General features: G+C 46.4%; 2 protein-coding genes across 6 annotated transcripts in view; one reads left to right on the plus strand and one right to left on the minus strand.

Annotated features, from left to right (window-relative positions):
• LOC140720985 (NACHT, LRR and PYD domains-containing protein 3-like) overlaps nt 1-4,384 on the plus strand; it is a 58,949-nt gene extending 54,565 nt beyond the window's left edge. For all 5 annotated transcript variants that reach the window (XM_073035846.1, XM_073035847.1, XM_073035848.1 and 2 more), the window contains 3 exons: nt 3,202-3,288; nt 3,444-3,611; nt 3,776-4,384. In XM_073035846.1, coding sequence (XP_072891947.1) covers nt 3,202-3,288; nt 3,444-3,611; nt 3,776-3,869 — 349 coding nt within the window. In that variant the 3' untranslated portion in view covers nt 3,870-4,384. The remainder of the gene's footprint in view (nt 1-3,201; nt 3,289-3,443; nt 3,612-3,775) is intronic.
• Nucleotides 1-15,384, minus strand: part of LOC140720992 (uncharacterized) — a 371,190-nt gene that overhangs the window by 72,999 nt on the left and 282,807 nt on the right. The gene's annotated exons all lie outside the window — the stretch shown is intronic.

The following is a 15,384-nucleotide window of genomic DNA, read 5'->3' on the forward strand; positions in this document are numbered from 1 at the left end:
GTGGGATCTCTTTTCCCCATCCCCCTTCCCCTGTAGGATCTCTCTTCCCCATCCCCCTTCCTCCAGTGGGATCTCTCTTCCCCATTCACCTTCCTCCTGTGGGATCTCTCTTCCCCATCCCGCTTCCCCTGTGGGATTTTTCTTCCCCATCCCCCTTCCCCTGTGGGATCTCTCTTTCCCATCCCCCTTCCTCCAGTGGGATCTCTCTTCCCTATTCGCCTCCCTCCAGTGGGATCTCTCTTCCCCATCCCCCTTCCTCCAGTGGGATCTCTCTTCCCCATCCCCCTTCCTCCAGTGGGATCTCTCTTCCCCATCCCCTTCCCTCCTGTGGGATCAATCTTCCCTCCAACCTTCCTCCCGTGGGATCTCTCTTCCCAATCCCACTTCCTCCAAAGGGAGCTCTCTTCCCTGTGCCCCTTCCCCCTGTGGGAACTCTCTTCCCCATCCCCCTTCCACCGGGCAAACATCTGTTCCCCATCCCCTTTCCTCCAGTGGGATCTCTCTTTCCCATCCCCCTTCTACCTGTGGGATCTATCTTCCCCATCACCTTCCCTCCTGTGGGATCAATCTTCCCTCCAACCTTCCTCCCGTGGGATCTCTCTTCCCAATCCCACTTCCTCCAAAGGGAGCTCTCTTCCCTGTGCCCCTTCCCCCTGTGGGAACTCTCTTCCCCATCCCCCTTCCACCGGGCAAACTTCTGTTCCCCATTCCCATTCCTCCAGTGGTATCTCTCTTTCCCATCCCCCTTCCTCCTGTGGGATCTCTTTTCCCTATCCCACTTCCTCCTGTGGGATCTCTCTTCCCCATCCCCCTTACTCCAGTGGGATCTCTCTTCCCCATCCCCTTCCCTCCTGTGGGATCAATCTTCCCTCCAACCTTCCTCCCGTGGGATCTCTCTTCCCAATCCCACTTCCTCCAAAGGGAGCTCTCTTCCCTGTGCCCCTTCCCCCTGTGGGAACTCTCTTCCCCATCCCCCTTCCACCGGGCAAACTTCTGTTCCCCATTCCCTTTCCTCCTGTGGGATCTCTCTTTCCCATCCCCCTTCCTCCTGTGGGATCTCTTTTCCCTATCCCACTTCCTCCTGTGGGATCTCTCTTCCCCATCCCCCTTCTACCTGTGGGATCTCTCTTCCCCATCCCCCTTCCTCCAGTGGGATCTCTCTTCCCCATCCCCTTCCCTCCTGTGGGATCAATCTTCCCTCCAACCTTCCTCCCGTGGGATCTCTCTTCCCAATCCCACTTCCTCCAAAGGGAGCTCTCTTCCCTGTGCCCCTTCCCCCTGTGGGAACTCTCTTCCCCATCCCCCTTCCACCGGGCAAACTTCTGTTCCCCATTCCCCTTCTACCTGTGGGATCTCTCTTCCCCATCCCCCTTCCTCATGTGGGATCTCTCTTCCCCATCCCCTTCCCTCCTGTGGGATCAATCTTCCCTCCAACCTTCCTCCCGTGGGATCTCTCTTCCCAATCCCACTTCCTCCAAAGGGAGCTCTCTTCCCTGTGCCCCTTCCCCCTGTGGGAACTCTCTTCCCCATCCCCCTTCCACTGTGCAAACTTCTGTTCCCCATTCCCTTTCCTCCTGTGGGATCTCTCTTTCCCATCCCCCTTCCTCCTGTGGGATCTCTTTTCCCTATCCCACTTCCTCCTGTGGGATCTCTCTTCCCCATCCCCCTTCTACCTGTGGGATCTCTCTTCCCCATCCCCCTTCCTCCAGTGGAATCTCTCTTCCCCATCCCCTTCCCTCCTGTGGGTTCAATCTTCCCTCCAACCTTCCTCCCGTGGGATCTCTCTTCCCAATCCCACTTCCTCCAAAGGGAGCTCTCTTCCCTGTGCCCCTTCCCGCTGTGGGAACTCTCTTCCCCATCCCCCTTCCACCGGGCAAACTTCTGTTCCCCATTCCCTTTCCTCCTGTGGGATCTCTCTTTCCCATCCCCTCCCTCCTGTGGGATCTCTGTTCCCCATTCCCCTTCCTCCTGTGGGATCTCTTTTCCCCATCCCCCTTCCCCTGTGGGATCTCGCTTCCCCATCCCCTCCCTCCTGTGGGATCTCTCTTCCCCATCCCCCTTCCCCTGTGGGATCTCTCTTCCCCATCCCCCTTCCCCGGTGGGATCTCTCTTCCCCATTCCCCTTCTACCTGTGGGATCTCTCTTCCCCATCCCCCTTCCTCCAGTGGGATCTCTCTTCCCCATCCCCTTCCCTCCTGTGGGTTCAATCTTCCCTCCAACCTTCCTCCCGTGGGATCTCTCTTCCCAATCCCACTTCCTCCAAAGGGAGCTCTCTTCCCTGTGCCCCTTCCCCCTGTGGGAACTCTCTTCCCCATCCCCCTTCCACCGGACAAACTTCTGTTCCCCATTCCCTTTCCTCCTGTGGGATCTCTCTTTCCCATCCCCTTCCTCCTGTGGGATCTCTGTTCCCCATTCCCCTTCCTCCTGTGGGATCTCTTTCCCATTCCCCTTCCTCCTGTGGGATCTCTTTTCCCCATCCCCCTTCCCCTGTGGGATCTCGCTTCCCCATCCCCTCCCTCCTGTGGGATCTCTCTTCCCCATCCCCCTTCCCCTGTGGGATCTCTCTTCCCCATCCCCCTTCCCCGGTAGGATCTCTCTTCCCCATTCCCCTCTCTCTGTGTGATCTCTCTTTCCCATCTCCCTTCCTCCTGTGGGATTTCTCTTCCGCATCTCCCTTCCTCCTGTGGGATCTCTCTTCCCCATTCCCCTTCCTCCTGTGGGATCACACTTCCCCATCCCCTTCCTCCTGTGGGATCTCTCTTCCCCATTCCCCTTCCTCCTGTGGGATCACACTTCCCATTCCCCTTCCTCATGTCAGATGTTTATTCCACATCCCCTTTTTGTCAGGTGGGCTCTCTTCCACCATCTCCCATCGGCACTTTCCCACTCACTGAAATCTTCCTCACTGTGGACTTTCTCCCACATTTCTTCCCTGTCACTCCCGTCTCTCACATCAGAAACATTTCTCTCACCATCGGTGAATGGACAGAATATGTGGAGTTTACAGGGACACACTGGTAGACTAAATTGCCGACATTCAGTGAATGCCCTGGTTTTGGGCCGTGAGGCACATTGACAGTGTTGGGAACTCCGATTAATGATTTACTGAAGGATTTAATGTTTCCTGAAATATCCGAGTGAGAGAAATTCCCTCAGACCCATGGTTTGAGTCACTTTGTTCATCAATTTGTCTGTGTTTAGACTTGGGTGGAATCAGCTGGGTGATCCAGGAGTGAAACTGGTGTCTGCAGCTCTAATGAACCCGGAGTGTAAAATACAAAAACTGTGGTAAGTACCAGACTCTGGGAGATTGAGTTTACAGTCACTGGGTGTCTGACACCAAACATTAATGTGATCAGTAATTGTGTTACTGATAAACACTGGGGATTTGTACCGTCTCCTGTCTCTCTGTGTCCTTCACCCTCACTCTCTCTCATCGCCAGGCTGAACCGTGTCGGTCTCATAGATTCTGGTGCCAAGGATCTCGCCTCTACTGTCAGTACAAATCGATCACTGACGGAGCTGGACCTGGGATTAAACTCGCTCACAGACCAGTCTGTCCCCGCTCTCTGCCACCTCATACTGACCCTCCCGAGTCTGGAGCAGATCCAGTGAGTGTTTGTGTTAATGTTAAATATGATAAAATATCAGCAGTTCTGCGGGTTTTCTGGTGATATTTGTCTGTGAGTGTTGTTGAAACATTAACCCCAGTCCCCTGTTACTGACACGGTTGTGTAATCTGTTTATTTCATCTTTCTTCTTCCATCTGTTTCAGACTGGGGGGAAATCGGTTCAGTCGGAATGGGAAGAAAAATCTGAGATTTCTGCAGGAACGCAGACCCGGACTGAGTGTACATCTGAATGAGTGAGCATCCGCACCCGCGGATAGGGGACATCCCCGCCTCCTGTCTAGAGACGCTGCTTCCACCGGATGTGCGGGTTCATGACACTCCCATGTGAGACCGCAGGGAATTACCCGGACAGGAAGAGCCAGGGGGCCGGGTCTCAGTCTGGGACACCGGTGTCCTGGGGTGGGATTATCTGGGGAGGGAATCCTTTTGCTCCCTTTGCTGCGGACTGTGCATTCCGCAGTCTGGCCGATATAATGATGCTAAATTGACAAATATCACGGCACTGACCCTGGATCCGTAGCAATTTCTGATACGGCCCTCAAATGTGATTCTATAATCATCAGTTCCCTGATACAAAGTAATGGTGAGAAATGGGACTGATTATTCAAACTGTCACTGGCTGGTGTCAGTCAGTGAATTGTGTGTGACTGAGTGAATCGGGTGCAGCTTATTTGTTCCCACACATCAGCAGTTCAAACATTGTTTAATTTATATTTGTCATGATGAAATCAATAAACTATTGTTTGTCTTGGTGTCAGACTTGAGTCGCTTTGGAGGAGAAACAGTGCCCGTCTGTTACTGCCCCCTGCACCGGGTGAACTGCATAATGGGTCTGATCTCTTCACACTGGTACAGCAACCTCTCAGCTCCAGGCTGGGGGATGTTGGACTTGCAGAGTCTGGGTGCCCAGGATCTCATCTCCACCCTATCCCCATCAAGGCTAACTGCCCCTGCAGACAGTTGAAATCGACTGTAATGCCAGACGTAATTTCACTTAGGTCCCAAGTATGATAGGGATAGGGGATGGAATACTGGCATTGGCCACTGGGTGAAGCACACCACACAGTCCCATCACACACTACCGGGGTCAGACACAGAGTGAATCTCCGTCCACACTGTCCCATCACACACTACCGGGGTCAGACACAGAGTGAAGCTTCCTCCACACACTCCCGGGTTCAGACACAATGCCGTTGTTTCCCAACTAACATCGGGACAACGTCCCACCTCCTTTATCTTCGTGATTCTCGTTCGGTGTAGAAACCGGAGCATCTCTTGAGATGTCTCAACCTCTCATGACCTGAAAGTTCTTCAGGACTGATGGAGCCTTTCCTGGCGTTGGAATTTCTGGTGCCGAGCCAACAAGGTACTGTCAAGTGGAAACTTTTCCAGCCAGTTACTCAACTCGCTCCAGGACTTTTAACTGGCACCACCGTAAAAATCTCGATTCAGACTTAGAAGCAGCTTGCCAGGCCATTCTCCAGGGAGTCGCAAACCTTCAGGGAGTTGTGCAAAGGAGGTTACCTCTCCAGCCTCGGACAATACCCGGTTTTGCTCACTGAAAGTGGAACGTGGGGTGTAATGTATTTTGTGTCCTGGAACTACTTTGGAAAAGAGTGCGGAGGCCATGGAGGACCTGGTGGGGAAAGGTGGTATTTTGGCCACCGAGAAAGAGTTTGGGAAGGCAGCATTTTACCTGATGTCTGATGAGTTAGTGCAGGGGGGCTTAGCAAGGGGATCATGGTGGAAAACACCTTTCTATAGAAGGAGCCGGTGACAGCTCCCATGCAACAGATCGTCCTTGTTCATGTTAAGCCTTTCATCCCAAATGAGGTCCTGCTTCCACTGTATGCCCGCTTGGGACAAGTAAGGTCAGAGATAACTGCAATCAGACACAAGCTTAAGAGACACACCCTCTGTACAGTAATCTCTTTCCTGTGTCAGGTATTCAACACTGAGGACTGGTTTACTATCTGGCTTGAGGGGGGTAGACTATCAGGTGTATTGGACCTATGAGCGCCCAGGGTGTCATGCGTGCAGGGAGGTGGGGCACTTTCGGAGGGACTGTCCTAACACCCGAAACCCTGGAGTCCACTTCGGGCACTAGTGCCCCAGCCACCTTTGACTGCACCTATCCCTGCACCTGTCCATATTCCTATGTCTGATTCAGTCCCTGCTTCTGCCCCTGTGGTTCAGGTGAGAGATCTTCAGGCTATATACGGGGAGGTTCAGCCACGGGATGGGGTTGGAGCACGAAAGCAAAGAAGAAATCCAAGCACCCTAAGAAGTCGGCCCCTGAGAAAGTAGAGCTCACGCCCAGTTGCCCTGGAGTGGAGCGGGAGGCTCGGGGAAGTGCACAGTTGGACGGGGTGATGGAAGCGGAGAGTACTGCCCCATCGGGGAATCCCGCACCCGTGAGCTCCTCCGGCTTGAAGAGGAGAAGGGGATGTTCCCCAAGAAGGCAGGGAATGTACATGCGGGGTTGTCCCAGGAAGTGGTGGGGATCCGAGTGGAGGTGGGTTCTAACACTAAATCCCCAGATGCAGCCAGTCCTGTAGTGGGTGGTGTGGTTGTGCTAGCCCTGTTTGCACAAATGAAGAAGCCCTGGAGCCCTCCACCCAGGACTTAATAGTAAGCACCTCCCTGGCGGTAGGTGTACCCAATAATGTAAGCGGAGAAGAGACCAAGCTCTCTCCCTCTCAGCATCAGGCTGCCGGTGGATCCTTAGGACAGAGATGTTGGGGTGCCCCTCATGCCTGTCTGCTGGGGAGGCTGATATTCTCTACATGTCGACCTCATCAACTAATGGCCAGCAGGGAGTCGTAACTGTGGATAAGACTAATACGATAGTGGAGTGGGCAGGGATGAGTGAGGTACCCACTGTGTAGTGTGGGTTACATGTTACAGCCATCTATTAGAACACACAGGACGGAAGATGGGGGATCTACCTGTAATGAGGGGTGGAGCGAGACAATGGACATCCTCACCCCTCCTGAGAAATCCCCGTTGATACCTGTTGAGGAAATCAGAGAGTTTGTTCTCACCTCTGAGGGGGCTAAGCATCGCCGAACTAGCATGCCGAGGCTAGTGAAGTCTCCGTGAGTCATCCTCAGACGGAAGGCGAAGGGGAAGAGGAAAACGATGTCGGGGAATGGCAGGAGACAGCTGAAATCCTTCCTGGATGAACTGGTGAGCGACATCAGAATGGGAAGCAGCCTTGCTCCTACGGGAGGTGGTAGGTTACAGGGTGTCGTTGGTATCACTCTGGCCCGGAAAGCAAAAAGTATTCTTGATTTTTTTTCGGGTTAGTGTGGTTGAGGGCTCCTCCGCTCTCACCGGGAAGGGTACTGGTGCTGAGGCCTGGTGTGCTCCCGACATGAAACTTACCATAGCTAGTCTTACTGTAAACGGTAACAGGGGTTCTCTCCGCAGATATAACAATCTCTCATCGTCGGGGATGGGAGAAATGCGTCGACTTCCCTGCAGGAAACCCATACCATCCCAGGGGACGAGTCCGCTTGGCTCCTAGAGTGGCAAGGAGGGTTCTACATGAGCCACTTCAGCACCAACTCTAGCAGGGTGGCGATCCTGTTGGCCCCAACCTTCCGGCCAGAAATAGTAAGAGTCCAAGATGTTTAATACAAGTGCCTTTACGAGAGAGTTCTCCCCATGCACTGGATCTGGGGTGGAGGCTGCTGCATAAAGCGGTGCCTTGTCATAAGTTCTTTAGTTTGTACACGGATCTCCGCCCGCCTGCGGGCTGGAGGAGACCGTCCACCACATGTACATGGAGTGCATGAGGCTGCAGCCCCTTTTTGCGTATTTGCGTGGGTCAAGTTGTTTCATGAGAACATGCCTAGCAAAGTATCTATCAGATGAGTCGTCGGCGAAGTCTTCAACATCAATCACGGGGTAAAACAGGGATGTGTGCTTGCTATAACTTTATTCACACTATATCTTGCTGCAGTTTTGGAAATAATGGACCATAATTTGGACAAAGGTGTGTACATCAGGGCTCAATCAGATGGTAGATTGTTCAACCTGTCAAGATTCAAAGCCTCAACCAAGTTAAGAGAGATATGTGTCTGAGAACTTCTGTATGCAGACGACTGAGCCCTGGTTGCTATTGATGTTAATATGATTCAAGAAGTTGTAGACCGCTTCTCGTTTGCTGCCACTCCTTTTGGCCTAGGAATCAATGTCTCCAAAACCGAACTTCTGTACCAGCTTCCTCCTCTGTGTAGTCAGTTACATACCCCGTGTGTATCTTGTGACTGTCACATGACCATGATGTAATGGAGACTCTTCTGGGCATGAATTAATGGTCTTGTGATGGTGGAGTGATGTAATTTGGAGTGATGTAATTTTCCCACCAGTGACGGGCCATGTGATGACCTGTTTCAACAGGTATAAAAAGAGCACGCCTCGTTGTGATGCAGGTCAGTTCGCTGTTTAATTCGTCAGGGACTCTGTTCTGCTGCGTATTTGATTCCATGACGCAGTTTCGTTTTAAAGTGGAGTTTTAATTTCTACTGTAAGAATCGTTGTGCCGGCAGTTCTGAAAATCGCTGCCAGTTAATGTCCAGTCGGAGACTAAAGAATTATCGACCTTCAGGAAGCTGAATGGTCGAGAAAAGTTGGTGTTGTCGGCGGTAAAACAGGTTTGACCTTAATTGATCCTCATTCGGAAGGAATTAGTAACCTGCATCCAAGACAGACCCTGCTGAAAGAGTAGCAATGACTGGAGCAGGGTTTTGGCAAGGAAAGGTCAGTGCCTTTAAGCCGTTTTATTTCCTTCATCGTAAATCCTTCGGCAAGGCATATTTCGGCTGGGATCAGCAGTAACGTCACGTCGTCGAGGAATTCGTTACTTCTAAGAAAATCTCTCCTAATTGACTGTGTAAATCATTTGGACTTTTGCATTTACTACTTTCAAGAACTCTGTTTGCATTTCTCGTTTTAAGGACTGTTTGAGCTGCCGTATAGCAGCTGACTTCCGGTTAAGTTAGTCGTTTGTTTACATTTTTGAGCAGTGTTTAATAAAGGTTTTATTTGTTTATATAAAAAAAACTGTCTCTATTCTATATTCATTGTTGCCATATCGTAACAATTGGGGGCTCGTCCGGGCTAAGTAACGTTTTTGTGCTTAAATGTTTGTTTAATTATCGATCGGTGTTTTGGAAAAGGGGAATACCCGATTCTTTTGTTTGATTGGCTTGTGAGTGGCAACAATGAATATTACGACTTCCTGGAATCGCCAGATCCGGAGTTATTAGCGAAGGCGAAAAAGATTGAAGTATCTGAGATTGCTAGCAGGTTGGAACTTAAAGGTATTTCCAAGGTTACAACAAAGCCTGTAATTCAGAGGAAAATCGCGGAACACTATATAGATTCGGGTGTTTTTGATGAAGATGTTTTAGATGGGTCCCCTGTGAGCAAAGCAGCGATCCAGTTACACCTGGAACAAGTAGCGGTAGAAAAGCTTAGAATAGAAGCTGAATTAAAACAGAAGCAATTGGAAGCTAGCTTGGAAATAAGTCGATTAGAAACTGAAAATAAACAGAGGGAATTTGAACTTGCGATGGCAGAATTAAGGTCTAAGAATCAGTCCTCCGTTTCTAGAAAACCGTTTGTTGTTAGTCAGGAAATTAAATTGGTCCCTCTTTTTAATAAAACAGAAGTAGAGAAATATCTCCAACATTTTGAAGCTATTGCTCAGATTTCAGAGTGGCCGAAAGAGAAATGGTCAGTGTTGTTACAGAGTGCAATTAAAGGCAAAGCGCAACAAGTTTATACAGCTTTAACTGCTGAGCAAGCACTTGATTATGATACTGTGAAACTGCATATATTAAAGACGTAAGAGCTAGTTCCATAAGAATATAGAGAAAGATTCAGAAATTTGATGAAATCTGTGGAAAATTTTTTTGTGGTATTCGCCTACGATAAAGCTCTGTGTTTTGAGAGATGGGTTTCCTCTAAAACTGTAAATGGGGACTATAATAAATTGAAAGAGCTGATTTTAATGGACGAGTTCAAAAGGAGCATTCCTGTGGAAGTAAGGTCATACTTAAATGAGAGGGACACTGCTACATTGCAGGAATCTGCTAAATTAGCTGATGAGTATGTTTTAATCCACAAGAATAAATTTCCATAGGGAATAACTTTTAAACGGAAAAATAACACACAGAGTCAAGGTCAACCAGAAATTAAATCAGTGGTGAGTGAGAAAGATAAGGAGGAAGGAAAACCTGTGAAGGAAAGACAGTTTGGTCCCATTTGTAATTATTGTAAGAAACCTGGTCACCTAATAACCAACAGTTTCTGCTTGATGAAGAAGGAGAAGGAAGCAGTTCCAGATACTTGTGTGCAACATACTGAAACACAGGGTTCGATAAACACAAATGATGCTTTGTTAGAGTGTGACCAAGTTAAGAAGGGATCTGATCATTTTATAACTAAAGGATTTGTATCCTTGAAAGAGGGATCCACTCCGGTGCCAATAAAAATCCTTGGGGATACTGGACCTTCTCAATCACTGATTTTAGACAGTATGTTAAAGTTTAATGGTGAGTCTGACACTGGTGAGGTAAACTATGTACGAGGTGTTGGGAGTGCCCTTATGCCTGTACATTTGCACAGAGTAAATTTAAGATCAGGGTTAGTTACAGGACTTGTTAAATGGGAATACAACCTAGTTTACCCGTGAAGGATATTTCTTTGTTGTTAGGAAATGAATTGGCAAATGGACATTTTTTTTCCCTGAAGTGCGTTTGACAATAGAGACAGAGGAACCACGGATGGATTCTAACACTGATTCTTCCTGTGTTGTAATTCGAGCTATAGCTAAAAAAAAGATTGATCTGCAGAATGAGGTTGTTACCGATGACTGTTCTACTCAGGATTCGAGTTTTGAGGATGTGTCAGAAACTTTCTTACCTTGTTCAAACCAGATTCTTAGAGTAAGTCTGACCATGAAGATTTGTCTCTGTCTTGGAAGGAGATGATAGCAGAGCAGAGAAGAGACCCTGAAGTTATCAAATTAAAAGAACAAGCTCTTCCGGATTGTGAAATTGATAAGGTGCCAGTAGGATATTATTTTCAGAAAGGAGTATTGATGAGGAAATGGAGACCGCCTATAATTCCTGCAAGTGATGAATAGAACATTGTTCACCAAGTAATTGTTCCTAACTTTTATCGAAATGTGATTTTAACTTTAGCCCATAGTGTGCCCTTGGGTGGACATCAAGGGGTGAGGAAAACTGTGGAAATGATTTTAAAATTTTTTTACTGGCCTGGTTTGAGAAAAGATGTGGCGACGTTTTGCATAACGTGTCATACTTCACAAATTGAGGGGAAACCTAATCACGTTACTTCAGTGGCCCCACTACAACCTATTACAGTATTCGCTGAACCGTTTTCCAAAATTATTATAGATTGTATAGGTCCATTACCAAAAACAAAAACTGGTTATCAGCACTTGCTAACTATCATGTGCACTGCGTCTAAGTTTCCACAGGCAGTACCAGTTAGGAATATAACAACTAAAACTGTGACAAAGGATCTTATAAAATTCTTTACTTATGTTGGGTTGCCTAAGGAAATAGAATCTGATCAAGGTAGTAATTTTATGTCTGGATTGTTTCAACAGATAGTTTGTACATTGGGAGCTAAGCAGATTACCTCGTCTGCATACCTTCCAGAATCGCAAGGCGCCTTGGAGAGGTTTCATTCTACCGTCAAGACTATGATTAGGACGTATTGTGTGGAAAATGGAAATGATTGGGATGAGGTTATATACTTCTATTTGCAGTAATGGAGCAGGTACAGGATTCATTCGGTTTCAGTCCATTTGAACTTGTATTTGGGCATAGAGTTAGAGGACCTTTGGCCTTATTAAAAGACCAATGGATTAATAAAGAAGTGCATACTAATTTGCTGGGCTATGTTTTAAAATTTAAAGACAGATTACATAAAGCTTGTAGCTTAGCCAGGGAAAATTTGAAATCGGCTCAGGAGAAAATTAAAACATGCTATGATAAAGAAACTAGGATGAGGACATTTCAGCCCGGAGATAAGGTGCTGGTTCTTTTACCAGTGGAAACTAATTCTTTTCAAGCTAAATTTCATGGTCCTTATGAAATTGTCTAAAATTAATTATGTGGATTACATGATTAAAAACTCCAGATCGTAGAAGGCCAATTCAAGTTTGCCATATAAATATGATAAAGCCATATTATGAGGAACATTCTGCTACTGTGACTGTTGCGGTCAATAATAATGAGTCTGATCTCACTAGGAACATAATGGATGATTCATCTGAAACTCATTCTAAACCCAACATTGTTTCTGTCAGGTTACTAAAGGCAACCATTCTGGGAAATATTGATGAGAAATTAGCACATTTACAGCCAGAGCAGAAGCAGCAGATGAAGCAATTAATTTTTTAAGTATAATGATTTATTTCCGAACGTTCTTAGAAGAGCCACAGTAGCTTCACACGATGTCGATGTTGGAGATGCCAAACCCATAAAGCAACATCCATATAGGATGATCATGGAAAAATGTGAACTTGCTGAGAAAGAAATTAAATATATGTTAGAGAATAATATTATTAGACCTTCTAACTTGAATTGTAGTTCACCTTGTGTTATGGTGCCTAAATCAGACGGTATTATTCGGTTTTGTACGGATTAAGGAAGGTGAATGCTATAACGAAACAGATGCGTATCCAATTCCTACAGTAGATGATTGTGTAGATAAAGTTGGAAAAGCAAAATTCCTTACAAATTTTGATTTATTGAAATGGTATCGGTGTGTTCCATTAACGGATAGAGGTAGAGAGATTTCTGCATTTGTAACTCTATCTGGATTATATGAATATAATGTTCTTCCATTTGTGATGAAGAATGTCCCAGGTACTTTCCAGCGGATGATTAACTCTGTGCTTCAGGGTTTAAAAGATAAATGTGCTTATATTGACGATTTAGTTACAGGAAATGATACTTGGGATGCACACATTACCGCGGTGGAGAAACTATTTGAAAGGCTTTCAAAAGCTAACTTAACTATTAACCTAGCTAAAAGTGAATTTGGTCATGCCACTGGGACTTACCTTGGTTATGTTCTGGATCAAGGTAAGGTAGCTCCTGTTCAGGTAAAAGTTTGGGCAATTTTACAGATCACCACTCCAACTTGGAAAAACACTCTCAGATGATTATTGGGAATGGTAGGATATTACCGAAAATTTTGTAAGAATTTTTGCTAATATTGCCTTTCCATTAACTAACCTCTTGAAGAAGAATGAAAAGTTTGAGTGGGCAGTGCTTTGTCAACAAGCATTTGAAAATTTGAAAACTATGATATGTCATCAACCTGTGCTCTGGGCACCTGACTTTGAAAAACCTTTTTCATTAGCTATAGATGCTAGCGATGAGGCTGCAGGTGCAGTATTAATGCAAAGGAATGAGGGTGATGAGGTTGAGCATCCGGTAGCTTACTTTTCTGTACCCACGATAGTCCCTGCTGTAAGAGCAGAAACGACTGGGGTAGTGAATTATTCGCCAAAAGGAACTTGTCAGTCCATTTAAGCCGTTTTATTTCCTTCGTCGTAAATCCTTTGGGCAAGGCATATTTTTGCTGGGATCAGCAGTTACGTCGTGACGTCGAGGAATTCGTTTCTTCTAGGAAAATCTCTCCTAATTGCCTGTGTAAATCATTTGGACTTTTGCATTTACTACTTTTAAGAACTGTGTTCGCATTTCTCGTTTTAAGAACTGTTCGAGCTGCCGCATAGCAGTTGACTTCCGGTTAAGTTAGTCGTTTGTTTACTTTTGGTTTTTTTTCTGAGAAGTGTTTAATAAAAAGTTTTATTTGTTTATAAAGAAAAAACCTATCCCAATTCTATGTTCATTGTTGCCGTATCGTAACACAGTATGATATGGAACTCTTACGATTGAACACTGAGTGCTCAGCACGAGACCTTTTAGTACAAGGTTCCCTTGAAGGAACGTCCCAGCGTGTACAACTTATGGACAGTGATGCAGAAAGATTGAGTAAAGATGCCTTTCCATCTCCGAAACTGCTTATCGTTGTCCATCTCCTTGTGAAGACCGCTCACTCAGATTCGCAATATCCGGCAGATTAGCAGATGATAGACATTTTAGACAAACAGACAACGAAACAGACAGGCAGACTAACAAACTTCTAGATAGATAGATGTATTGACACGCCGACAGATGGAAAAATGGATGTATTTTCCAGAAAGAACTATAATTTATAGATCAGTAAGTAGAAACGAGACAAGGACAGTGTAACTCGACAAAGAAACAATTATTTTTTTGGTAGAGGTGGATACAATAGGGTCTTTTCTGAGATTCTCAGATAGTTACATGGATTTAGTAAAATGGAGGGCTATGCGGTAGGGAAATTCTAGGCAGTTTTTAGCGTTGGTTACATGGTCGGCACAACATTGTGGGCTGAAGGACCTGTAATTTGCTCTAGATTTTTAGAATTCTGTGTTTCCACGTGGTCGCATGAATGGAGGTTCTTATCAGGCATGGCTTAATCAGAGCAACTGCAAGTGGACACAATGAGTTTTGTTATTTATTGTTGCTGGTGATCTGCTAAACCATTTTCAGATAAGAAAAATGAAAAATAAAACAACAACAACAACAACAACAACGACAACTAGCAGGCTTGTAGGCGGAACATTCAGTGACCTGGTGGTCTGGGCCCAGTGTTTGTCTGATCTGGTTGGACTAAGCTAGCCTGTAGAAGGAACAGACTGTGACCTGGTTGTAGGAGCCCAGTGTTTGACTGACCTGGTGTAGCTGGCTTGAACCAGTCTGAGTTGGACAGAACAGGAGAAATCACCTGTATTGCACGTGTCGGGGAAAGAGCCATAATGCTGGATTCACTGAAATTGCATGTTAACGGATTGATCTGATAAGCTAACAGACAGGAGTAGAGGATTTCAGAAACACAGGCTGCGACAAATCTGAGGAGACCGACCATCGGAGAAGTGGATAATGCCCAGATCGAAAAATTAAATATTACATTAGGATGAAGAGGAGAGCGAGGCCAGTGTAGGCTCCTATTGCCGGGTGTTATCTTCCCTATTTTTTTTTGGGGGGGGGGGGTGGTATGGAAAAGCCATTGGGTGTACACATACCTATTTACTCTGCACTGACTGCACAGCAGCTTCCGACCATGTGCATTTTATCCTCGAATAAATCTCGAGCAGTTTTTAGATGTGATTTACATGTCATTGCACCACGTTAACTCATGCTTCCACTTTATTCCCTTCGAAAGATCGGTTTGTTTTGTCCATAGACATTTGCCAATTTATGACCCGCATATGACCCAACCTGCGTTAGGTGAAAGATATTCTACCAAGGTCTGAAGCATGGAGTAGTAGAATTGATGCAGTGAAGTAGATTCCGGAAAAAAGAGAAACTAAGTAACTATCACCCTCGGAACTGGGTCAGGAATGTAAGTGTGCCAAAGTACGCGTTATTTAGTTCAGTCATAGAAACTTAGAAAACCTACAACACAATGGAGGCCCTTCGGCCCACAAAGTTGTGCCGAGCATGTCCCTACCTTAGAAATTATTAGGCTTACCCATAGCACTTTCTTTTTCTAAGCTCTATGTGCCTATCCAAAAGTCTCTTAAAAGACCCTATCGTATTGCCTCCACCACCGTTGCCGGCAGCCCATTCCACGCACTCACCACTCTCTGCGTAAAAAAAAACTT

Source organism: Hemitrygon akajei, unplaced genomic scaffold (genome assembly GCF_048418815.1).
Source record: "Hemitrygon akajei unplaced genomic scaffold, sHemAka1.3 Scf000049, whole genome shotgun sequence".
Taxonomy (NCBI): Eukaryota; Metazoa; Chordata; class Chondrichthyes; order Myliobatiformes; family Dasyatidae; genus Hemitrygon; species Hemitrygon akajei.